A 24,408-nucleotide genomic window follows, 5' to 3' on the forward strand; every position below is an offset into this window, starting at 1 on the left:
GCTCGGCCCTGGCTAACCCTGCCAGCACTCCAGCTACCCCATCTCTGGGAGGTGGCAGCTGTTCCTTTGCTAGGACTTAGCTTGGGCTGTGCCCTCTGCCCTTTTGCCACCTGCTGGACTTTTCCTCATCACCCACTACCCACTTTTCTCTGTGAAGCCCCAGGTGCTTATAACACCAGGTCCAAGCCTCTCTGCAGGGCTCTGGGTTCCCCAGCAGCCACCATCCCTTGAGGGCCCCAGGCATAGGGAAGCAAGAGATATAGAGTGCCCGCAGGAAGCCCTGCCACCTTCCTGGGCCCGCTGAACCTGGGTGAGGATGGGGGGTTGATGGAGAAGAGAGACTTCAGGCCCCTTCAGGCTTCGGTCACTCAGGCCTTGACTCCCTCCACCCACAATGAGGTCAGAAAACAGAGTAAATGCCAAAGAATGTCAAACCGATTTTTCTCCTAAATAAGATCACCTGTGAGGTCAAGTCTCCTGTAAGGGGGGAAACCAAAGCAGGGAAAAGAAAGAGATCCATGGCCTTGACCCCTGCCCCCTTGGATACCAGTGCCCATCGCTGTGTGGTTAAGTGAGGAGCTGATTGGCTGGCAGGCATGGACATACTTGGCGTCACAGAGCTGCACGCAGACCTCAGCTGGCTTGAGGCTCTCCTTGGGGGTGTGCTGGGAGCTGGCTTCCACTTTCGGGGTTCAAGGAGGACTTGGGGGGGGCTTCCCTGGTGATGCAGTGGTTAAGAATCCGCCTGCAAATGCAGGGGACACAGGTTCGAGCCCTGATCCGGGAAGATCCCACAAGCCATAGAACAACTAAGCCCGTGTGCCACAGCTACTGAGCCTGCGCTCTAGAGCCCGTGCACCACAACTACAGAAGCCCGCGTGCCTAGAGCCCATGCTCCGCAACAAGAGAAGCCACCGCAATGAGAAGCCCGCGCACAGCAACTAAGACCCAACGCAGCCAAAAATAAATAAAATTAATTAATTTTTTAAAAAGGCGGCGGGGGACGGACCTGGGGGAATGCACAGCCTCACGGCAGGGATGAGGTCCCCTAGGATCTCTTCTAGGGAAACAGACCCAAGGATTGGGGTCAGTGGTTTAGGAGCGGGCCTGGACCCAGAACTCAGCCAAGAGAAGCTGCAGTCCCGTCCCTGACTCCCAGGGCAAGTAGGACCTGGCTGGCCATGCCACAGGCCAGGTGGCTGGAGTCAGGACTTGTATTCTCCAGCCTTCATGGCTGGCTTGGCACTCTGGGGTGGGGGGGGGGATGATCCTGAGGGGCTATGAGGGGAGTGGGAGGATTTCCTGACCTCAGGAGGAGCTACGGGGCTGCCCAGAAACATGGTAAGGGGTTATTCTAGGTCTTGGAATCTCCTGCAGCCTCAGAGGCTCCAGTCCTAATGGGGCCCCCTCCCCTTTCTGCACCTGGCATCTGGGCTTCCACCCACCTGCTGGGGGTGGGAGGTCTGGCCCAGGGGAGCTGGAAAGTGGCTGCAGGCCAGGACTGGCTTCTCCCCACAGGGTCTCCCTACATCCTTCCCTCTTCAGAACTCCCTCTCAGAGCTTGTCTCTTTCTCTCTTCCCAGCCGTTTCCCCACCCACCCCACCCTCCCAAATGGGTTAAAAATAGCGAGGCTGCTACCACATCAGTAGCCTGAGCAACTATTTGGAGTGGGGCGGGCCCTCTGGGAGATGGATCAGCCTTGTGGTGGTCCCCACTGGCTGGAGACAGCCTACCTCAAACTGGGATCCACAGCTTGGTCTGGGAGCAGGAGCCTGGGTCCTTTGCCTGGCTCTGCCTAAGGGTCCTGAGCCTCAAAGATGCAGCTACCCATGGGTGGGGTCAGGAAGATGGGCCTTCTTAGGCTGGGAGAACACTGGGGGACACACAGCCACGGAGCACTGAATCTCTGGCTCTCCTCACCCAGGGATGAGGGATGGCTGAGGTACAGCCCTGAACAGTTCTAGGCAATAGGGGGATCCCCAGGAGTCACCTTCATGGAGTCCCTCCTGTTGGGGTGCAGGACACCTGGGATGCACCCCCCTGCCTACCGCCCCCCATGGCTGGGAATTTCCCAACCAAGAAAGACAAGGATTAATTGAGAGGCCACCCCCGCGAGTGCTGGGACAATGAAGCCTTATGCTCTCAAAATCAGAGCAGGGGTAGGAAGGCCAAGGGCAGGTGGGGGCCTAGCTGTCTGCACCCAGGGAAGTACTGCTTGCCAGGAACCCACCCAGACCCACTGCCAAGCCGGGTACAAGGGGATCCTGGCCAGAATCCTGCGTGGCCCACTCAGGGAGGGAGACACTGGGTTCATCAGGCAGACAATGGCAGCTCCTCAATGGTCCCTCTGTGCAGGCTTCTCCCTCAGGACGGAAGGAAGGAACCATCTCCGTCTCCCGCTTCCTGCTGGGCGGATATCAGGGCACCGGAGCTCCCACCCCGCCCGCATATCTGGGGTTCAGCGGGATCCAGGGCTGACCGCTGAGGGCAGGAGGGGATCCTGGCTTGGGCGTGGGATTCTGTTCTCCTTGTCAGTCGGTGATCCTCAGCCCTCAGTGGCAGGGGTAGCAGGAAAGCCCCGAGGGATGGGGCGGGGACGGGGGGTGGGGACCGTTGAACTCCTTCCGAGGGGGCGGCCACAGCCTCTCATCTCCCGCCAGGACTCGGGGCCCCGAGGCCGAGGGGGGACCGGCAGGTGTGCGGAGGCGGGGTCCCAGGTCCCCGGCCCTACCCTCTCCGCCTCCGCGGCGCCGACCCCAGCCCAGGCCGCTTTGTCCCGCCGAGAGCGCGGAGCCGCCGCCGCCCTACAAAGCTGCCTTTGTGCCCGGCGGCCTTCGCAGGACCCGATGACGTCAACCTCCGCGACCGGCCCGGCGGGTCCCAGCACGGGCTGCTGCGCCCTCTGGCGGCCAAAGGCGGAAGAGCTCGCCTGGGAGCCCCGCCCAGCAGAGGAGGGCCTTTTACCGAGCCCTTCCCACAGGCTCAGAGGGCTGCAGACCCCTAGGTCCAGGTGCCTTTCCTGGAGCTAGGGCCTCACCCCACAGGCACCCCGGCCCGACCCTGTCATCTGCTGCTCCCTCCTCCAGCAATGCACGAGCACTTCCCATAGCTTCATGGAAGGCTCTGCACTCTGAGAGCCCTGGTTCCAATGAGAGCCCTGGTTCCAACGTAGCCATAGCCCTGCAGCTATCCAGCTGCCCTGCTGTTGGCTACAGTCACACTGAAGTGTAGCCACCTGCCTGTCCCTACCCTCCTCAGGTTTGGAGGGGGACCTCTGGGTCAGAGACCTTTCTGAACATGTCTCAAGGCCCCTGCTGTCCTCAACTTTCTGTTTAGTCAAGCCCAAGGGGCCTCAGTTCTGGGCAGGGCTCTGGACAATGTCTCAGACAGGAAGAAGGGAGGGTGTGCAGGGGGCTGCAGCCCACCTGGCTGTGTGGCCTCAGCAACGCACACTGTCCCTGGGCCCTGGGCCTAGGAGGTCAGAAGTCACATTTCCTTCTGCACTAGACTCATTGGACACTCCTCCTGCTCCCAATGCGGAAGAATCCCTTAGAAGAAGAGCTCCTTAAGAAATCTGCCCCACTGTTCCAGAAGGCTGCCCCAGACCCAAGACTGCAGAGGTGATGAGGGAAGAGGGGGTGACATAGAGACCCCAACATGTAAGATGACTAGTCCAAGGGGGAAAACTAAAGTGATGAGTACTGGGCCTGAGTATGACCTGCGAGCTGAGTGCCCAGGGCCCTGCCACAAGTGAGGATTCAGGTCCAAACTGCCATCACCTTGGTACATCTTAGCCTGGGTCTCTGCCCCCTGGAGAGAAGAATGCCGAGCAGTTCTTGGTATTTTTTCTTTCTACATTTTATTATTTCAAACCAGGTGAACAATTCCATAAAACATGTGAAAAAAGCAAGGAAGTGTTCAACGCTGAAGGACCCGGGCCTGGGGTGAGGGCATGAGGGGCATGGCCCCTCAGCAGGCAGCGGCGGTTCCTAGGTTAGCGCTAAGGAGCTACATTTAGGTTAATGGAGCCAGGGCCCAGGGCCGCTGGGGCGGGGCCCTCAGTGACGTTGGCAGTTGTCTGGAACAGCCCTTGAAACCCAGTTCTGTAGAGGGCAGGGCAGGGGCGCCGCCCACACAGGGGGCAACCAGCAGAGGGAAGGGTGTAAACACGCAGACACACTCAAGGCACGGAATCATGGGAAGTGGGTTGGGTGGGTGCTGGTCAGGACCTGACAATTTTAAATAGTTTTTTTTCTAAAAAGTCTTCTAGGTTTGCAGTTTTCTCTTTTTTTTTTTTCCCTTTGCCTTTCTTTTTTTTTTTAAAAAAAAAGCTACGAGAATGAGCCGGTGGACTGTGGTCTCCAGGAATGGTGGCGTCTCACGCTTCTTGTGCTTTTTCCTTTGGGGCCTCCGAGTGGCTTGTGGGGAGGGGGTTGGTGGGGGCAGGAGGCTCCCTGTAAACATTTGGACTTGGGTTGGGTCAGGGGCTGGTGCTGGGTGAAGCCAGGGGTCCCAGGCTGGAGAAGTGGGTGCCCCTCCAAACACAGGCCTTAGGAGACTCAGCATGTGCTCCCCGCCCCCATCACAGAACAAGACAACAGTTAAAACCAGAACAGATGCCAGGAGCGGGTACGGTGGCCATTCCCTGCACCTGGGATAAGGGCAGGCTTCAAACAGGGAGGCCTGTGGCAACCCTTCCCCCAAGTCTCTGGAGCTGAGGGAGGGGAGAGGGGGAGCCAAGAACAGAGAGAGGAGAGAAGGGGAAAAGCGGCCAGGGGGACAGGCGGGGAGCGTGGTCCTCTTGCCCCCATCTTCCTCAGGGGCTGGGGGGAGCAGAGTCGGCGGTGGCCCTGGAGGTGGGGGACAGTCAGGGCATGGGTCGGGAGGGAGGGAGGGAGCCAGTGTGTGTCTCTCCTCCCGCCTCCCTAGACAATGACCCTTCTCCTTTTTCCCCACCCACTCGTTACCAAGGACACAGTGGCCGCCCAGAAGCCAGTGTGTGTTGCTGGGTTACGTGGGGGAGGGGAGTCTGTAGCACTGGCAGAATCCTCCCCACCTCTCCCAGGGCTGGTGGGGCCAGCCTCAGACCAGGCCCCTCAGATAGGTCCGAGGGGAAGACAGCAGGGATGAGTGCAGAGCTGGTCATACTGAGGGGTGGGCAGCTGGGGCAGCGGGGCCCCCTCTGCCATCTAGATCCTTCAGGCTAGGCCAGTGGCCTGGTGGGTGAGAAAGTGAGTTTTCTCCAAGGAAAATCGGGACAGCCCTCTAGTTCTGTCCCAGGACACAACCAGGCATTTCTGCTGTCTGGACCAATGGGCAGAACGGAGCCCAGGCTTACCTGTGCCACCTCCTCAGTGCCCTGCACTCCGTCGCCCTCCTGATTCAGCACCCTGTGCCTCCCTCCCCTTGCCCTCTGGTCTCCTAGCGGGTGTCCAAGTTCACCACCCCCACCTGGACCTTCCCCAGCCCCGTGTCCCTTCTCTGGGCTCAGTGGCCCCACTTTGTTCCTCCCTGCCCGGCCCCCTCTGGCTCACCATCCTGCCAGGCCCCGCTGCCCCTCAGAAGAGGCCGCAGTCCTTCAGGTTGTTCTTGATGATGACATCGGTGACGGCATCGAACACGAACTGCACGTTCTTGGTGTCAGTGGCGCACGTGAAGTGCGTGTAGATCTCCTTGGTGTCCTTGCGCTTGTTCAGGTCCTCGAACTTGCTCTGGATGTAGCTGGCTGCCTCATCGTACTTGTTGGCCCCTGTGGGAGACAAAATGGTGAGGACTCATGCTGCATGTCCAGCAGGCAGGCCTGTCCCACAGGTACAGCAAGGTTCTATGCGTGTGAACTGACAAGCATATAACGTGTGACAACTGTGAGAGGGCACAGGCACGTCTGAGTGTGCAAAGGGGGGGACCTGATTGTGTGAAGGAGGATGCTCAGTGACGTACAGAGTACATGCCTGAGTGTGTTAAGAAGGGCCCTGGGGTGTACAGACACAAGTATCAATATATAAGCCTATGAGGCGCCAGCCCTTGCGTGTGTCCGTTACCCTTCTGTCCAGCGGGGGGCGCCCGTGGGCCACCTGGTCACCACCAGCTCCTCCCCAGAGGCCCAGACCCCACACCTGTATACTCAGGGAAGCAGATGGTCAGGGGGCTGTGTGTGATCTTCTCCTCGAACAGGTCCTTCTTGTTGAGGAAGAGGATGATGGACGTGTCCGTGAACCACTTGTTGTTGCAGATACTGTCAAACAGCTTCATGCTCTCGTGCATGCGGTTCTGGGGGCAGGACAGCGCCTTCAGCACCAGCCCCCACCCCCACCCCTGCCCCCACCCTCCCCCAGTGGCCTCCGGGCCTCTCACCATCTCCTCGTCCTCGGCTAGCACCAGGTCATAGGCGCTTAAAGCTACGCAGAAGATGATGGCTGTGACGCCCTCAAAGCAGTGGATCCACTTCTTCCGCTCAGACCTCTGACCGCCCACATCAAACATCCTGCAGACACAGCACCTTAGCTCCAGAGAAGGGAGTTCTGGGAGAAGGTCCCTGCCCCGTTTCACAGGTTGACCGACTGAGGACAGAGGCCTGCTCAGAGTATGGCGGCTGCTTCCATGGAATCATCCACGCTGGCCCACCTTACCCCTGGGGTTCTAGGCCAGGGCACGTCTGGCCCAGCAGGGTCAGGCTAGTCAGCAGGGTAGGCTGCCTCCACATGGGGCAGGTTCAGCAGAGGCTGTGAGCTGCTGGCAACCACAAAGCCTTAAGAAACTTCAGAGCGGGGCTGCGGATCCTGGACCAGCCCTCTTCCCCAACAGCCATCGGCAGGCCCTGGAGTGAGGATCTCTACCCTGTCACCCGCAAGGCTGGCAGCTCCTGCCCCATTACCCTGCCCACATGCTCGCTCACTTGAAGTGTAGGTCTTTGAAGGTGAAGTGCGTCTCCACGATGCCCGTGGTCTTCACGCGAGTCCGCAGCACATCCTGCTGCGTGGGGATGTAGTCACTCTGTGCGATGCGCTCTAGGTCATTCAGGTAGCTGGGATGGGGGGGGTGGGGGATCAGTGGAGGCCACCGGGCCCCGTTCCCTCCCGTCCCCTCATTTCCCAGGCATAGCCCTTGCCTCTTTAACCCTTGCCTGCACTGCATTCACTGCTCAGATGAGGAAACCTGCACTAGCACCCCTGCCTCCTGCCTGTGGAATGGGCCTGGGAGGAGGGGCAGCTCTGTGGCTAGCCAGCTAAGCCCCAGCACCTAGGTCTGAGGCAGGCCTGTGTCAGACAAGATCCAGGGTGGTGGAACTACAGGTGAGGGCGGTGGGAGGGGGCAAATTAGTCCTTCAGTGAGAGATTCAGGATGCTAATCGGCATAATTACAGCACCCGTCACAGAGCAGCCTGGCATGTCCTTCGATGCAGGGCTGGACAGGTTGGGGCCTGCCAGGCCCAGTGGGCTCTTTGCCCAGTAAAATTTGGGCTCCTCAGGGGGAAGGCATGAACACTCGCTTGGCGGGCGTCCCAGGGGCTCCTCATTACCAGCTCTCCTAATTAGTATCCAAGCCTCCCCGGCCAAGCCCTGAGACCAGCTCTGCTGCCTGCCTCAATATCCTTGCTGTGTCCTGGGGGTTGGGTCCAGGCCTCCCAGCCACTGCCCAGTACCAGTGTCTTGCTCTTGGGGCAGGGCTGCTGGGGCGAGCCCTTGGCTCCCACCAGCAGCTAGGCCAGAGGGAAATGACCTCAGAGACGCAGAGACAGAACAGAAAAACAGGAAGGGCTATGGGGGACCGTGACGCATGTGCTGTGATCTGCAAACTGTACCCTGTCCCCTACTGAGAGCCTCCAGCCCAGAGGCCTCATGGTGGGTTCCACACTAGTTTTTCCCTTGTCCCCAACAGGTGGGCTCACCCCAGGGACCCACTACCCCACAGCAGCCTTGGAGGATTGCTGTGAGGAGGGGCTGCAGTATGCCTGGTCCCTGGAGTTTTCCAATCTGCTCCCCACCTCTGGGTGATCTTGTCATGGCATAAACCTGCCAGGGAGGGCAGGGCCCACGTTCACTGCTGAATCCCCACACCCAGAACAGTGCTAGGCACAAGGTGGGAACTTAATGTCTGGGGAATGAAGAACAGGGATGAGGATGATGGAGTGGGAAGTAGCCGGAAGGTGGCCCTAACCCTGCCCTCCTTGAGTATCCTGGGCACTGAGATGGCAGTGGTTGATAGGACCCACCCCTCCTTGCCTCCAGGACCCAAAAGCTCTGCTGGCACTGGGCCTGTGACCTCTGGGGAGTCCCCCCGCAGTGTTTAGCTGTGACTCTGCAGCTCCTGTGGGGGGTGTGCACTCACAAGTGCATTCAGGCCCCTGCAGGGAGAGTGGGGCGGCTGTCCATGCGACTGGGGTAGGGCTCAGGCGCCACGGCCAGGCAAGACCGGCCTCCCACCCACCTTCACAGAGGTCCAGCCCCTCTCTGGGTGGGCTCAGGATGGGGTGGGCAGTGGGCCTGGGAAAGCTGTTCAGACACAGGGACTGTGGCTTACGCAGAGGTAGGAGAGGAGAGATGAGAGTACGGGGCCAGCAGCCTATCTGGGTGGCACCATCTGTTTGGATGTCCCTCCACAGCCCTGCACCAGGCCAAACCCAAGATCACCAAGACCTTGGCTGACAGTCAGCAGCTTCATGAACAGAGGCTGGCAGTATCTTTTTAAGGGTGCTCAGGCCCTCTGGTTCAGGCTATAGTCCAGGTCTCCCCACACTGCACCCCCAGCCCAGCCCCTTGGAGTACTCACTAGGCGGCAGAGTCGTTGAGCTGGTACTCCCGCGAGCGGCCAAAGCAGGCCTGCACACCATGGTCAGCCCAGAGCCTCCGGATAACACCAGACAGATCCTCAGGGAGCACGCCCTGCTCCTCAGCCGTGCACGACAGTGCAAACAGCTGCCTGGCGTCGTCCTGGGCACAGCAGTGAGTGGTCAGCTAGTCGCAGGAGCACACCCCCAACCCCACCTGTCAGACGCAGGGAGGCCTCCGGAATGAGGCCCAGATTGGGGTGTTCTCAGCTTCCCCAGGACAAGACTTGCCCTGAAGCCTTATGGGAGGGAGGCAGGGTTGGGGAGTCCACGTACCGCGCGGGAGGGGTCGGCAAAGTCAATCTGCAGATTGCCCATGGCTTTAACAATGGCCATGATGGACTGGATGGTGTTGCTGTAGACGACTGCCCGGTACTGCCGGCATTCCTCCTCTGAGTAGCCATCCTCATGGATGATCCTGGCAGCCAGGAGTCAGGGGTTAGGGTGTACAGGGCACAGGGACCTCACATGGCTGCCTGGGGCTGCTGGGGCCTGGAGAGACCTACTTCAGAAAGGAGGAAACTGGACTTCCCTGGTGGCGCAGTGGTTAAGAATCCGCCTGCCAATGCAGGGGACATGAGTTCGAGCCCTGGTCCGGGAAGATCCCACATGCCGCGGAGCAACTAAGCCCGTGCACCACAACTACTGAGCCCGTGTGCCGCAACTACTGAAGCCCGCGTCGCCTAGAGCCTGTACTCAGCAACAAAAGAAGTCACCGCAATGAGTAGCCCGTGCACCGCAATGAAGAGTGGCCCCCACTCGCCGCAACTAGAGAAAGCCCGTGCGCAGCAACGGAGACCCAATGCAGCCAAAAATAAAATATAGTATTTTATATATATAATAAATATGATAAATTTTTAAAAAAGAAAGAAAGGAGGAACTGCTTCTAAACCACTGGGACCTGAGGATGGATGCTGCCTCTGGATAGGTCCTGGACCTGGCTAACACGGCTGGGCCTATACTTGGGCTGGGTATACTGGACCCAGTACAGGCCCAGAGGAAGAGGGGAAATCAAGGTTTGGAGGCTGCCTCCCGCACACAGCACTTACTTCATCTGCTTGACAATGGTGCTCTTCCCTGACTCCCCAGCACCTGGAACAAAGGGCACAGTTGGTCAGGGAGCAGGCCCAGTGGGGTTACATAGGTAAGCCAGCCACGTGGCCTGGAGGCAGAATTCACCCTCCCCCTCAATTGCAGTCAGATGGAGGCAGTCGGGCCTGGTGGGCAGCAGAGCTACCAGGGGTGCTGCTGGCAGGGCCATAGGGGTGAAGGCAACCTCGGCCACCTGGATCCCATGGTGGACTCACTCCAGGCCTTCGCATCCCACAAGGTCCATTGCCCACCATGGCTCCCCACTGCCCTGGTTGAGTTCAGGGGCTTCAGCTGGAGACTTGAGGCTCAGGAGTCACACTGTCATCCTCACACATGCAGGCTTGCCACTCTGCGGCTAGTGCTCCCCAACATGGCACCTAGGCACAGCTAGCAGAGGAGCCCTGCTCACTCCAGCGGGGCAGCAGCCCTCTCCCCCTCCACTCTGAGCCGCAGCTGCCAAGGGGCCTGGATCCGGGCATGGCGTCATACCCCTGCCTCCCAGACATGGCCCAAGGCCCAACGTCACTCGCACACACACAACCCTACCTGTACTGACTCAAGATGCTTCCCTGGCAGAGCCCCATTCTGTATTTCTCTTTGGCCATTGCTGAGGGATTTGCTGGCACTCTCTCTTGTGACTGTCATAGCATCCTCAGAGATAGGTACCATTTCTCCCATTTTACACACAAGGACACTGAGGCTCAGAAAATTAAAGTCTTGGCCCAAGATCATGTAGCCAGGATTCAGAAAGGCAGGGAGACATGTATGACGATGATGCCTGGCCTGCCCAGCCCTTCTCAAAATGTGGCTCAGATGCTGCAGGACGATGCCTTGGGAAGGTGTTTTTTTGTTTGTTTTTGTCCTTTTAAAAGCAGATTCCCAGGCCCCATTCCAGACACACAGCCAGATCTCGAGGGGTGCAGCCCAGAAATCTGCATTCCCCAGGGAGTCTGCAGGGAAGTGTGAGACCACTCAGCTCCTGGCTGGGGGATGGAGGGGGTGGAGGCAGGGTCTCACCTCTTCCCTTTGCGGCTCGCTCCCTGTCCTGAGCTCCAAGTAGAGCGCACCTCAGCTGGGCCTGGCTTTCCCTCCCAGCCTTTGCCCAAACTGTTTGCTCTGCCCCATCACTGCCAGGTATCTCCTCTTGCCAACTCCAGGCCTTTGCCCATGCAGTTCTCTTTGCTGGGCACACCTGCTCCATGCCCCACCTACGTGTGTCCCAACCCTCCTGATCACTGTGGCGGGGCTGTCCCTGTGAGCAGCTCAGCAGGGTGTGTGGTGGGGTCTGTGGGGAAGTCACACCTGAGGACTCTGGCCCCCATATCCCTCAGTGTTGGTTAAGACAACCTCAGAGGATGAAGGGGCTAACACACAAACTACCATGAGCAGCAATAACATCAGCAATGATGATCACGGCCGAGCTGTGAATAGTGCCCCCTACGTGTCAGATGCTATTCTACGCCTATCACGCCCACTAAGTAACCTCACAACAAGCCCCGGGGGGTAGCTCTACTCTCACCCCCACCTCGCAAATGAGGAAACTGAGGGACTTCCCTGGCAGGCCAGTGGTTAAGACTCATGCTTCCAATGCAGGGGGCACAGGTTCGATCCCTGGTCGGAGAACTAAGATCCCGCAAGCTGCAGGGCGTGACCAAAAAATAAAATTTAAAAATTTAAAAAAATTAAGAAAAAAAAGGAAACTGAGAGAGGCTGCTGTCACACGGTTATAGCCCCGCTGCAGGTGGCCCACCCTGCAGTGTTGCATGCCTGGTACTGTGGCTGGGCCACACAGTCCTTGCCACTGGGTTTACTTCCCAGGCAGACACAGGTCTGAGTCTCTGCAGTGCCCTCCGAGAAGTAGCAGACCTTGCTGAGGCCCCTGCCTGCATCCCCCCTACCTCCCACCCCAGATCCACATTGACCAGGAGGAAACTGAGGTGCAGCTGAGGCCTTCACAGCTGTGAGCCTGGGCATGTCCACACCCAGGGGCCTCCCTGAGAAGGCCTCACAAACGCCACCAGCTGCCTGGAATCACTGGGCTTGACTGTCCCAGGCCTGCTTCCCAGGATAGGGGAGCACTGGGGGTGGCACAAATGGGCAGGCTCTGGGCAGGCTGGGGCATGAGCCCCTCTATCAGTCCGGCCCCTGGGCACTAGAGGCCTCAGTCCCAGTGCATTCCCCTGGGTGTGGGCTCTGGTCAATGGCAGCATCCCTCCCTTTCCCTTGGGCTGTGCATGGCAGGGGAACAGCTAGGACCCCTCACACTAACACTTCTCACCTGCAGAGTGGGGACATGGGGAGAGGGCCTGGGAAGGCCTGATGGTGATGCCTAATCACTGAGGCCCTTTCCCCAGGGCCCAGAATATCCACGGGGCAGGGAGGACAGCACTGGACTGGCTAACCACGAGGGCCAGGTGACCGCCTGGCTGTCCTTGCCACCTAGTCACTTGCTCCCACAGAGCAGGAGGGAGGGAGCACATCCTGGAGCAAAGGAAGACCCAGGAGCCACAAATCTCAGCCAGTCCAAGAGTGGAGGCCAAGGATACAAAGTGATGGGTCAGATCGATCATGCCATCCCCAGCCAGGCGAACTGAGATTCAGAGCGGGTAGATCTCCAGGGCATAGGGGACCACAGGTGAGGGTGACTTTGGGACCACCGTCCACCTGAGGCACCAGTCTCCTTGTCTGGCCCTTTTATAACTCTCTTGGTAAAGGGCGTGGGCCACCTCATGACCCTGCCCAGAGATGGGGATGACAGCACAAACTTGCTTTGCAGCTGATTTTCCTAGCTGCGGCAGACCTGGCAGACACTGAGGTTCCCTTCCCTGTCCCCTTCGAGGCTCAGTCTCCCCTCCTCTCCCTTTAAAGAGTTAGGAGGACATTCTCTGCCTCCAGCAGGGGTCATTGCAGAACAACTCCCATTTGACAGGTGGACAAACCAAGGTCACGGAGCCCCCATCCCTGGACTCAAAGCAGTCCTGTTGTTCTTCCAGCAGCTGTGACTCAAGAGGGAAGGAGTTAAGTGGCAGGACAAGGGTGTGGTGCTGGCAGCAAAGCAGAAGGCAGGGGAGAACACCAGGACAGAATCAGAGGCATGGCCCAGGAGCAGCTGCAGCAGATCAGGGGACAGAGGTGGGTGGGGCCACAGCATGATATCCAGGTGGACACCCTGGTTCTCGGGCAGCCCACAAGCTAGATGCCCCAGGAACTCCTTTTCCATCGGGGCCTGATGATGTTCCCCTGTTAGATAGGCTGGTACCTGGAGCGGAGTTTGCTTGTACCTTGCTAATCCTGGGCACCCAGTTCTCCCCACCCAGCCCTGCACCTTCCCTTCAGAGAAGTGGTCTTCACTAGCTGGATCCGGATTGCTGCAAAGGTGCTGGGTGGGGGGAACTCAGCCAGTAGAAGGTGCCAGGAGTCTCCTACCCACAGCGGGCCCACCAGGCGTTCCTTCTCCAGCTGAGACCAGAGGGATCCACAGAGGATCCCTGGGGTGCCCTCAGTGTTCCCACTGGGCCATACCTCTTCCCACCAAGGAAGAAACCTCTGCAGCCTTTGCCCCAGGGCGCAGCTGCTGGGCCCCCAGTGGGCAGGCAGTAGTTGCCGAGATGTGCCGGGCGACAGTGGCTGCTCTGCATTAGAACATCTGCTTCCACTCTGGGAGCGCTGGGCCCCAACGGAGGAGGGAACAGATGGGGGAAGGGAGAAACAACGGCTCCACCTGCCTGAACAAGGCCAGCAGGGCCTCTGCAGCAGAGACAGGGTCACTGGTCCAATGGCTTGATGCTGATCCCAAGCCCCAACATCAGGTCTCTGCTGTCATCTATCTTGAACCCTCTACCCTCCCAGACAAGGCTTTGTCCTGAAGGGAGGCCCTGACATGCCGCTTTCCTCTCTGGCCCCACTTTCCCTTCTGCAGAAGCTGTGAAGCCTCGAGTGGCCAGCAGGCCCATCTCTCACTTTCAGATCCTCTCCCAGAGGGAGGTCCAGACTTGCCAGAGCCCTGGTGTCCACCCCGATTCTCCCTGAGATCTCCAAGAGCTGCAGCCCTATCCTGCCCTTCCTCTGGCACCTCATCTGTGAAACAGGATACCACCATTATCTCGTCCGAGGAGACGGGTGAGTGCCCGGCACACGGTGAACATTCAGATCAAAGTTATTATCGCTATTTCTTTTACCCTTTGGAAGATGACAGATTTCCCCAAACCTCTCATTTCCTGCAACCCACAGTGACCACGCTGCATAGGTCACTGCAACCGCAGCCTGCAGAGGGGCCTGCTGTGACCATCTCATTTTGAAGGCGAGTTTCTGAGGCTTTCAGACAAAGCACAGCACAGGGCAATGACCAGTGGCTAGGAGGCTGACTCAGCAGTGGTGGTTCCCCGGCGGGACTTGTGTAACCTGGGACCAGAGTCAGAGCCACTCACTCCTTTGCTGGCCTTTTGCTTAGTTGTCACTTCCCTTCACAACCCGGCACTTCTCCACAGCGGGGTACTCCTTCCCGCCCAGCAGCCTCACGGCAGACACTGCTCACTGGCTCTCCTCACCCAGAAGGCTGGGCAGGCTGGGTAACAGGCCTCCCTGCGGAGGCTTTTGTGCTGGTGGGCTCCCCTGGAACATGTGGGGCTTGGGAGAGCAGCCAACTGACGTGGCAGGCCTGAGGGCAGAGATTCTCAGAAGCGGCAGTGGCTGGGACCACAGGGTAGACGAGCAGCAGCCCAGCTCAAACCCACAGCATGGGCCCGCCCCCTCGCCCCCACCGCCCCCTTCCCAACCCCCGCCACTGGCCTACCCTGGGGGGCACTGGGGGAAGGTAGGGGTGAGCCCTGGGAAGCCCACCCCGAAGGCAGCCCTGGCACCACCTCCCACGGTCATCCCAGGAAGGTGCCACGTCTCCAGCGCAGCCTGCGGTTCTGGGGCCCCATAGCTCCCGCCCCTCCCCTTCAGCCTTAGGGTCTCGCCCCGCCACCACCAGGGGGAGCGCGTCAGCCAGAGGCCCGGTGGAGGAGGTGGGGGTTGGGCGGCGCACAGGAGCGTTGGTTTCTGGAAAGCAGCCGCGGCTAGGGGCAGCTGGGGGAGGTGCCGCAGCCACGGCCCCCTCCCGAGCCTGGGAAGCCCTCGGCCGCAGAGACGCGGCACGCCAGGGAACAATGGAGACGGCAGGGAGGGGCAGAGGGCCCCGCCAGACAAAGGCCCTCCAAGCCCCGCCCCTGGCGTCTCTTCCTTCCTCCAGGTGCTGCTCTTTGGCCCCTCACTCCCTCAAAGGAGGCTCAGCTGGGGTCTGGCACTGTGAGGGGCCGGGCAGTGGGTCTTGGATGGACCCTGTGACACCCCCGCCCACGTGCGTGGCCTTGGCTTCCTCCAGGTGCCCCAACAAACCCGGAACCTCCCTCCCTCCAGTCTCTGCCACTTGGGAAGCCTCCAAAGGCTTCCACGGCTTCATGATGCCCATCAGGGAAGCACCAACAACCAGGGCCTGGCCTACTACTGCCAAGTCAGAGCTCTCTGTGCAAGGGAAACAGGCCTCGGGTTCTGCCAAACATGGAGAGGGCTTTCCAGGGCAGGGCTATGTCTCCTTCAGTGGGGCCCTGCCCACTGTACAGAGGGAAACTGAGGCACCACGTAAGGAAGGCCACCCTGGAGGAGAGGAGGCCCTGAGACCTGTGCACTGTTGGCCACTCAGGCTACAGGTCTCACCCTCCACAGGAGCCAGGGGGTGCTGGACAGGGCCCAGGTCATACAAGAAGCCAGGCCATTGGCACACCCCTCTTCTTGAGGCTTCCTCCTTTAAGGAATCGCTTTGCTGTTTTCAAAGAACCTGAATAACCCCTACCTTTCTTCCTGATTCACTATGGTAGGCCCTGGGTGAGATGCCCATGCCTGGGCCTCAGTGTCCCCATCTATGAAATGTACCCCTCAGGGGAGTGTGCCAAGCCCAACGCCTGCCCCGAGCAGCCTCCCTTGGGTCCTCACACCCACCCCAAACTGTCCAGCCCAAGCGGGCAGTTTGCCTATGTACTCACAAGCCATGGACCGTGCTGAGAATCAAGACATCACAGGTCCCAGCACTGGGCACAGAGAGAGGAGAGGACAGCCTGAGGTCACACAGTGAGGAAGATGGGGGAGTGGGCGCTCTGGGCCCCAAAGTCTTGACTGGCCATGAGGATGCATGTTCTCAGCTTTGTGTGTGGCCTCATGGCCCACCGACGCCTTGATGCTCCTGCGGCTTCTGCTCTAGCTCTCCTAAGGCTTTTAGGCTCCTCGGTTCCCTAGGGCCTGGCCTGACAACCCAGAGCAAAACCATGGGAACCTCCGTGGGGGAAGGCAAGGCAAGAAAACTTGGATTTTGGAGGCCGAGTAGCATGAGGACCGGCCTCACCACGTCTCATGCTGTAGCCAGCCCACACCACAGACATATCAGTCGCCACACAGTACTATACACGGGCTTTGCTCTTAGTGGGGCCCCTCTGCTGAAACACTCTTCCCTGCTCCTCATCTGGACAACTCCCAGTCTTCAGACCAGGCTCAGGGGCCCCCATGCTGGACTCTGACAGCCTCTGAGATTTCCTCAGGCCTGGTCTCAGTCCAAGCCTGGGGGTTGTGGGAAGCACAAGCGTAATGTTAGGGGAAGAGCGAAGCGCTAAGCTGCCTGACTGTGACCTAAGTATTCCTGTGAGGGGACACGGGCCAGATATATCAGGACGAGGTCACCCCATGGCCACACAGCAGATTTCTGGCTTTAAGCAGGAAAAAGATTCACGCACAGAGTCTTGGGTCCCATCCTCCTGGGCAGATGGTCCCCTTTCAATCTCCTAAAAGAAGAATTGAGGCCCCCCCAGGCATATGCAGAACACACAAGCACTCAGAGCATCTGCCTGTCATCCTGACTGAGCAGTTCTTGCCAACTGGGCACAGGCTCCTGAGGGGTGACAATAGTTGGGGGCAGGTGCCCAGGGTCACTACCTGGGTCGCATTTCGGTGTCTCCACTTATTGGGTAAGTCACACGATGTCCTGGACCCTCCGTTTCTGCATCAGTGAAATGGATGTAATGTCAGTTCCAGCCTCGCAGGGTTAAATACGATGAGACCAGCCCTACATGACAGTCATCAATCAGAGTCAGCGGCTGTTATCACCAGAGGGGAAACTGAGGCCCAGGGAAGGCACCCCCAGGCCCAGTGAGTAGTGGGGTGGGGGAAATCCTTAGGCTAGATCAAGGGCCCCTCTGTCTACCCCCAGGCAGGGGAAACCCAGAGTGAGCTAATCCCAGGGCTGCTGCTCCATTTCCGGGTATTCATCTGGGCCTGCAGCCGGCCTTCCGGCTTTGGAGGGCAATGGCTGCTCGGGAACATAGGGGCAGCCCTCTGCTTTCCTGCTAGCCCCCCTGCCGGCGTCCCTCTCCCAGCCACCACTTCCTGTGGTCAAAGGAGGGGCCTGGAATCCTTCTCAGAGGCGCCACCTTCTCTGAGATCTTGGGCCCAGTGGTTGCTGGGACAGGACAAGGGACAGAGCTGTCTAGATTGACTCCAACCCAGCGACTACCAGTAGGGTCGCCCATAGGGATAGGCAGATGAGCCTGCACAGGTGGGGCTCACCTTCTAAATCCCCCAGTTGACCTGGCTCACACTCCCCACCCCAGTGCAGAGTGTGAGCGGCTCTCTAGCCTCTTCCCCTTTTGGGCTCCTCCTCCTCCAGCTGCTTCCTCCTTTTCCTCTGGTGTGGACACCACTTCCCTGAGAGGCCCAGCCCTGCCATGCAGACTTCACTGCCCCTCCTCCAGCCCGGGGCACAGTAGGTGCTGCCATCAACACCCCCTCTGGATATTCTGAGGCTGTAGCAGCCTTGGCACCCCGGAATCCTCCGAGCCATAAGGACACCTTCTCAACAAGCCTTATATGATCCCACCTCTAGGCTTTGGCTCAAACTGGCCTGGCATTTACTGCCAAGCCTTGGAAGTGTACCCAGAAGGCCAACACTGAAGGTCCAGCCCAGTTTAGGGAATGTGTGGTTATTCCAGGGAGATTATTCCTCCAACCACCAAGATGATCATAGCCCCAAAAGCAGCATCGGGGTGAGGGTGGAGTGTTTGGGGTTTAGTAAGATCAAGAGCTACAGGCTAGAGAGGCTGGGTGGGGCTGGGCAGAGGGGGCCCCACCCTGCACCTGTGGCTGAGGGAGGGGCTGCCTGAGAGCAGCAGGTAGTAGGGCCACCATCAAAGGGCCTAGTCCTTGCCCTCCCCAGGGCATTCTTAGGCAGGCCCATCAGCTGTGGCCTGGCCAGAACCTGTTAACTCCTTTCCCCCACTGAACTTTTAGGTTAGGACTCCTGCCCTGAGATACTGGGAAGGTGAGATAGAAGCTGGCCTGCACCCTGCCCCCATCCTGCTGGGGAGACAGCACTTAGGCTCTGGGTCTGACTGTCTCATCCTCTGCTGGGGATGTGGTGAGGCAAGGCCCTGGTCCCTCAGAGGCTAAGGGCTTATGTGGACAAAGCTTCCTCCATCCTGTTCCTGCCAAAAGAATGGGTGGCTTCTAGTGATAGAGACCGAGAGAGACACATCTAGGGACTTAGATCGAGGGCAGGGTGTACAGGACCAGTGTGCCTGCCTCTGGCCCAAGCTGTCCCAAGTGCCAGCCCCTGCTCTGCTGGAGCCTAGGGACCTCACTGGGATCCCATCAGGCCCCACCCCCAGCGCTACCTGCTGTCACTTGCTGGGCAACTGGGCAACGTTTGCAGGCCTGGGTATCGATGATGTTACCCAGTGACCCTGCAGCTCAGGCCAGCCCAGGGCCAGCCCTGGGCCAACCCAAAGAGGTCCTTGACCATGCCAGTCCCCATCTGGCAGCCTAGGCTCCAAGTCAAGCACAGTGGGTGGCTTAACGCTGCCTCAGGGCCTGGCATGGAAGCCTGAGCTCCCCAACTGGCTTGACTTCCACCTCTGGCCACAGTGGCAGGCATTCCCTCTGTCCTTACCACCCGCTCTGACCTCTGTCTGGTGTTCTCCAACCCCCGACCCTCCTGGGATACCCTCAGCTGAGCTCCAGTGTCACTCCCTTTGCAAAACCGCCCTTATTCACCCAGTCTCCCGGCTCAGGGGTATCACTTGAAGGACCCAGTTTCACTCCTATCCTAGAGGTACAACTTTTCATGTTGGCTGCACCAACAATGGAGTCATGGGCAGGGGCTGAGCCCAGGGGGCCTGAGCAGGACCCAGGCAGAGGGGGTCAGAGATGGCTTAGACCCCTACTCACTCCCTAACTTGGGAGCCCCAGCACCGCACTACCGACTCAGGAAGACAAAGCGTGGCTTAGCCTGGGGGAGGGGTGGGAAGAAGAGACTCGGAGGCCCAAGCTGCCCCGCCCCCCATTCAAGTGCTAATGAGCTCCAGCCAGGCGGCGGGATAGCAGGATAGCGGGATGGTGGGATGGAGAAGGCTATGGGGAGAATAGGGAGGCTGGAGGCTGGCCTGGGTACCAGCCCACGTGGTACCCAGGGCCCTGCCACACCCCCAACCCTAGACCCCCAGGAAGGTGGCTCAGTCCCCAGAGGTTGGGCCTAAGGTCCCCAGGCCAGTGTGTCACTCCAGATGGCACCCAATGTCTGCAAGCCTCAGTCTCCCACTTGCTGTGAGCAGCTGTCTAAGGGAAAGGGAGGGGGTTCCCAGGGGCTCCATACTGTGGCCAGGCAGCCTCCAGGCTAGGGAGATCCCTCCCCACCAAACTCTCAGCTCTGCAGGACTCAGCAGAGGGTCCCCCACCTGTTTTCACACCCCCAGACTTTGGTGTACTGTCCCCACAACACCTGTGGCTGTAGGCAGGCACCGCGTCCCAGGTTATGGATGGAGAGCAGGTCACCTACTAGGATTTCACCTGTCACTGGGTTTCTCAGCCAGTACAGTAGGTGGAGCTGGGATTTGAACCTAGGTCTGTGTGACCCCAAGAGCCAGTCTAAGGAGGGTGAGCCCTCCTCCCCACAGGCCAGGAAACACCCACCCAAAGGCTTGGGAACCGAGTTGGTCCCTCTGACCCCAATGCCTGACCCTGGCAAATGTTGCTAATTTTTCAAGGCCACCCAGAGGACCCTTTCTCCAGGAAGCGAGCCCCCTGCATTCATAGGCATCATTAGACTCTACCCATTATCTTGCCAGCCAGCATCCTGGGCTAGCCCTTCCCACTAACTCCAGCTACACCAAGCCCCAAGCAGCAGCCCCAGAATTATTTATCCCTGTTCACGGATGTTCACAATAGTTTCACTCTTTCCATACACACTGAATAGGCACCTGCAGTGTGCCAGGCCCCTTGTGAGAGACACAGACAGGACAAAGGTCACAAAACTCCCTTCCTTTTCATTTGATAAACGTAATTGAGCCCCTGTATGTGCATTCTCCGCTCTGGCCAGGCCAAGAACTCCTGCAACATTACTCTGGTCTGAGCCACATGACTATGGGGCAGCTCCAGCCCTAAGAGCTAGACAGGCTCTACTGGAGTGGCAGAGACAGCGGGCCTGCAACAGTCCCCAAACAGCCTGAGCTGAAAGGAAGAATGTAAAGCCAGTCTCCCATATGAACAGTTGGAGTCCCTACTGTGTGCTGTGCCCTGTGACAGGCTGCACACTCGTCAGCAAGAGATCTGCATGGAGTGGGATAAGGACTGTCTCTGAGGTGCCAGCATAGCCTGATGAGACCAGGAGGAAACAGCCTGAAGAACTTTTCCCTCAGTCTCCCCACCCCCCAGTCCTGGTCACTGGCCCTACACTGAGCCCTTGCCACCTGCTCATGATATGGCAGGCAATGGCTCAGTGACCGCCATCTTGCTCCTCCATCTACCCATCCCCAAGACCAAGTTCACATGAGTAGCACTTCTTTCATTCAACAAACAGACAAGAAGCACCCAATAGGTATCATGCTCCATGCTGGCACAGAAGGCTCAGAAATGAACAGGACGCAGCCCTGCCCCTGTCGCAAGGGAGGGCAGCTGTGACGCGCACAAATACCACGCTCTGATGGGGGTAGCGCTGGGGCGGGGTGGGGGCGGGGGGCAGAGGAGCCTTGGAGAAGGGGGTCTGTCAAAGAAGGATCCTGGGAGGCGATCCCTGAGCAGAGTCTTGAAGAACAATCAAGTAGTAGTGAAACAGTGGAAAAGTACATCAAGTGAAGGGAACAGATACAAAGTCCCAGGGGCAAGAGAGAACTGCTGTATTTATACCCTGAAGCCTTCCTGGGGCCAGTGATGGGCACTGTCTCTCCTTTCTCTGTAGGCTGCCCACACGAGCCCAAACAAATCAAAGTCACTCTCTAAACACACACACTCTGGTTTACTTTCCGCTAAGTGCCCAGCCTGAGGCCCCAAATTCTACCTGGGGATAGCTAGTCAGTCAAGTTGAACTGGGTGGAGGCAGGGGTATCGCTGAAGTAGGGCTGGTATCAGCAACTCTGCTCCCCCTACCAAGCTGCCAGAGAAAACCCTCTAACCAGTTAGTGTGTACCACATCTGCCTTTGCCCCGGTGATGGTGACAGTGACTATGCCCGCTTGCTGGCGGGGCAACCCAGGACGGGAAGGAGCCAGTATGAGGGTGGGGCAGCAGGCGTGGTTCTGGCTGGGAGGCAAGGCTGGCAATTGCCCAGCCTGAGTTCTCTTGCCTGGACAGAGTCTTTCCGCTACGTGGGACAGGCACCCAGCTCTCTGAAGCTCCCTCAGCTAGGCTCCCATCACCTCCTTGTACCTGGATAGGAAAGGGATGGCCAGCCAGGATCCTCCTCCAGGCAGTCCTGGCAGATTGAGTGCTCAATTTCAGGCAAAGTTTGGTCTCCCAGCCCCTTACAGTGCATCCTCTGCAGGGTCTTAACCCCCACCCCCCACTCCCAACAGGAACCTCCACAAGGTCCCTGTTCCCCCGATCCTGGGCACAGCACTCCTCTGGCCCAAACCCAGGAAGCCCATTTCACAGAGGAAGCAAAGGCCAGAAGGGCAGAATGCTGAGATGGACTCCCCAGTCTAGAAAATGCTGAGCATTTCTAGGGGACCCTGCACCCCTGGTTGCTGCTGGCCCAGCATGGGAGGGGTGGCCAGGCCTAAAACCTGAGCCGGGCTCCAAGGAGCAAGGAGGCCAGGAGCCCCATGGTCCAGTCCCACATCTTCTCGGGCACTGCCATAACTGCAATCGGCCTGGGAAGGGGCGGCTAGAGACGCCCTGGCCCGGCACTGGGAGGCAGCAGTACCGGAAGCACCCTCCCCAGGCCCAGCGGGCAGCAGCGATGGGCATTCCGCCGCGTCGCCACCCACTCGCTGCCGCTGCCGCACTCGCAGCAAAGACAGGAAGAGGCAAGCGCCCAACGCAAAACAGCCCAGGAGGCTGGGCCGCCGCCCCTTCCCGCCCCTTCTCTTCCTCCCCGCAGTGGCAGAGGAGCGGATGCCATTTTGAAACCTCCGGGGCTGTGTCCCTGAGGCCAGGCCCCCAGGGACAGTCAACAGATGGGCCCAGGATGGAAGACACGCTGTCCCTCGGCCATACACTCAGCATGAAAAGCCCCGCTTTTCACAGCCTGGGGACCCCACGCGGCTCTGGAGCTGAGGGGCCACACACCCCCCACATACAGGTCCAGCCTCCAACGCTGCCGCGAGGACCTCCCTCACCCCCATGCCTGAAACCCCCACAAATCAGGCCGCCACTGGGCACCACACCTGCTCCCAGGGGGAGGCTGGACTGGGACAACTACCAGGCCCGCAGCCTTTGCACAAATCCACTTCAGATGCCCACCCCCAGCAGGCCCCCAACTACCCAACCAGCTGGTCCACCACTCCCCCCTCACAGGGCCTCAAGATCCAACAGGCCCACCCACCCCCGGAGGCCATGTCCCAGGCCTTTGGGCCCAGAAAGGGTGCGGGAAGACTAGCACCCATTAGCAGATCTCTTTGGCCCGCCCGCCGGGGGCAGCAATATGTCGGCTGTCTCACCACTTCCACTTCCCCCCACCCCTCAAGCAGCCACCATCTTCCCTGGCCTTGGAGGCGACGCAACCCAAACTCCTCCACACTCCCTCCTACTCCCAGATGCCCCCCTCACTGGCCCAGACAGGGTTTAGAAACTGGGAAACAGATAGCCAGCAGAACTCCCTGGGAAGCTTGAGGCCAGGTCCCCTCCCCCAACATGACCAGTGGAGCCTCAGTCCAGCCCCTTAGGGGTCTGGGGCCAGTCCACTCAGCCCGGCCCACCTGGTGTAGGAGGGGTGGGGGAACCTGGAGAAGGCCAGAGTGTGGGAGAGGACTTAAGAGCAGGGGAGCAGAGGATTTGAGGAGAGATGTGTGCAGAGAGGGAGCTGGTGGGCCAGATGCAGGGAGCAGGGGTCTCTAAAGGTTTGGGGGTTCTGGCTGGAGAGAGAGCTCATAAGCAGTCATCCCACTGAGAGGTCCCTTGGAGTCAAGGTGCACAGGTGGAGGATATAGGGTCCAGAGTAGGGATGGGGAACAGAGGGGGAAGGAGGAAGTGACTGGGGGCCTGGGAGGGGCCCTGGAGATACTCATGCCCAATAGGAATAGGGGGAGTAGGTGAGGGAACAGGTGGTGCCTGAAGGTGGGGGCCGAGTGGGATTCTGGGGGGTTGAGTAAAGTCTAGGGAAGTATGGAAGGACAGGCAGGGGCTCTGAGGATCTGTGAGGTTGGTCAGCAAGGATGGATGGTGAAGCAGAGTTCTGGGCAGCGGCTGTTGGGGCACTGGTGACCGGATTTGGGGGTCTGGGGTCTGGGATGAGTTAAGGATGTGATCTAAGAGTCTGGGCTATGGATCAGAGGTCTAGGCCAACCCAGAGTTTTGATCCATTATTTGTATGTCCTTGCCAGGCGGGTTTGGGGGGTTCAAGTCAAGGTGTGGGGGTCCAGGCCGAGTCTGAGATTTCGAAGCCCTAGTCCTCAGGTCAAAGTCGGGGATTTGGGCAGGGAATCGGGGGTCCCAGCGCAGGGTGCGGCCTCACCCAACAGCAGCAACTTCACCTCCCGCGCCGCCTTCTCTCCGTCTTCCCGCAGGTTCTTGTCGATCATCTTGGAGCGCTCGGCCGCCGCCTTGTCCTCGGCGCTCACGGTGCAGCCCATCCCGCCGTCCGCCGGCCCGGCCGCTGCCCGGCCCCCACACGGCCCCGGCCCAGCTCGGCCCCGCCCGACCCACTCCGCTCCCGCCGCCGGCCCTCTACGGGTAGCTCCCAGGTCGGCAGTTCCGAGCGTCTGCGGGCGGTGCCTTCCAGGCCGCCGCGCACCGACCGCAGGGCGGGCAGGGGGTGGGGCCGGAGCGAGTCAGGCCCGGGACTGGGCCGGGGCGGGGCCGGAGGTGGGGCCATAGGAGATTCGGGGCCGGTGATTGGCGAAGGCGAAGTTAGGTGCGGCCCAAGCTCGGCTCGGGCTGGAGGCGGAGCCACGCCAAGGGATAGCGGTAGGGGTAGAGTCTAGCCCAGAAGGATTGAGCGCAGGGCGGGCTGTAGGCGGGGCCGGGCTCCGATTGGG

The 24,408-nt window shown here is 59.5% G+C and overlaps 1 protein-coding gene across 1 annotated transcript; it reads right to left on the bottom strand.

Moving 5' to 3' along the window:
* Positions 1–3,842: 3,842 nt before the first annotated feature.
* Positions 3,843–24,070, bottom strand: GNAI2 (G protein subunit alpha i2). The gene is made up of 9 exons (XM_007123238.4): positions 23,886–24,070; positions 9,878–9,920; positions 9,105–9,246; positions 8,771–8,931; positions 6,897–7,025; positions 6,356–6,485; positions 6,118–6,271; positions 5,536–5,750; positions 3,843–4,851 (listed from the first exon to the last, which is right to left on the bottom strand). The coding sequence occupies exons 1-8, from the start codon at positions 24,001–24,003 to the stop codon at positions 5,560–5,562; spliced, it is 1,068 nt and encodes a 355-aa protein (XP_007123300.1). The 5' UTR covers positions 24,004–24,070; the 3' UTR covers positions 3,843–4,851; positions 5,536–5,559.
* Positions 24,071–24,408: the final 338 nt, after the last annotated feature.

This window comes from Physeter macrocephalus, chromosome 18, assembly GCF_002837175.3.
Source record: "Physeter macrocephalus isolate SW-GA chromosome 18, ASM283717v5, whole genome shotgun sequence".
Taxonomy (NCBI): Eukaryota; Metazoa; Chordata; class Mammalia; order Artiodactyla; family Physeteridae; genus Physeter; species Physeter macrocephalus.

Coding starts and splice junctions, on each gene's coding strand:
- GNAI2 (XM_007123238.4), bottom strand. CDS start 24,003: ATGGGCTGCACCGTGAGCGCCGAGGACAAGGCGGCGGCCGAGCGCTCC. Junction 9,921..23,885: donor GGTGAAGTTGCTGCTGTTGG/GTGAGGCCGCAC, acceptor CCTTTGTTCCAG/GTGCTGGGGAGTCAGGGAAG. Junction 6,486..6,896: donor TTCAAAGACCTACACTTCAA/GTGAGCGAGCAT, acceptor CTGTGTCTGCAG/GATGTTTGATGTGGGCGGTC.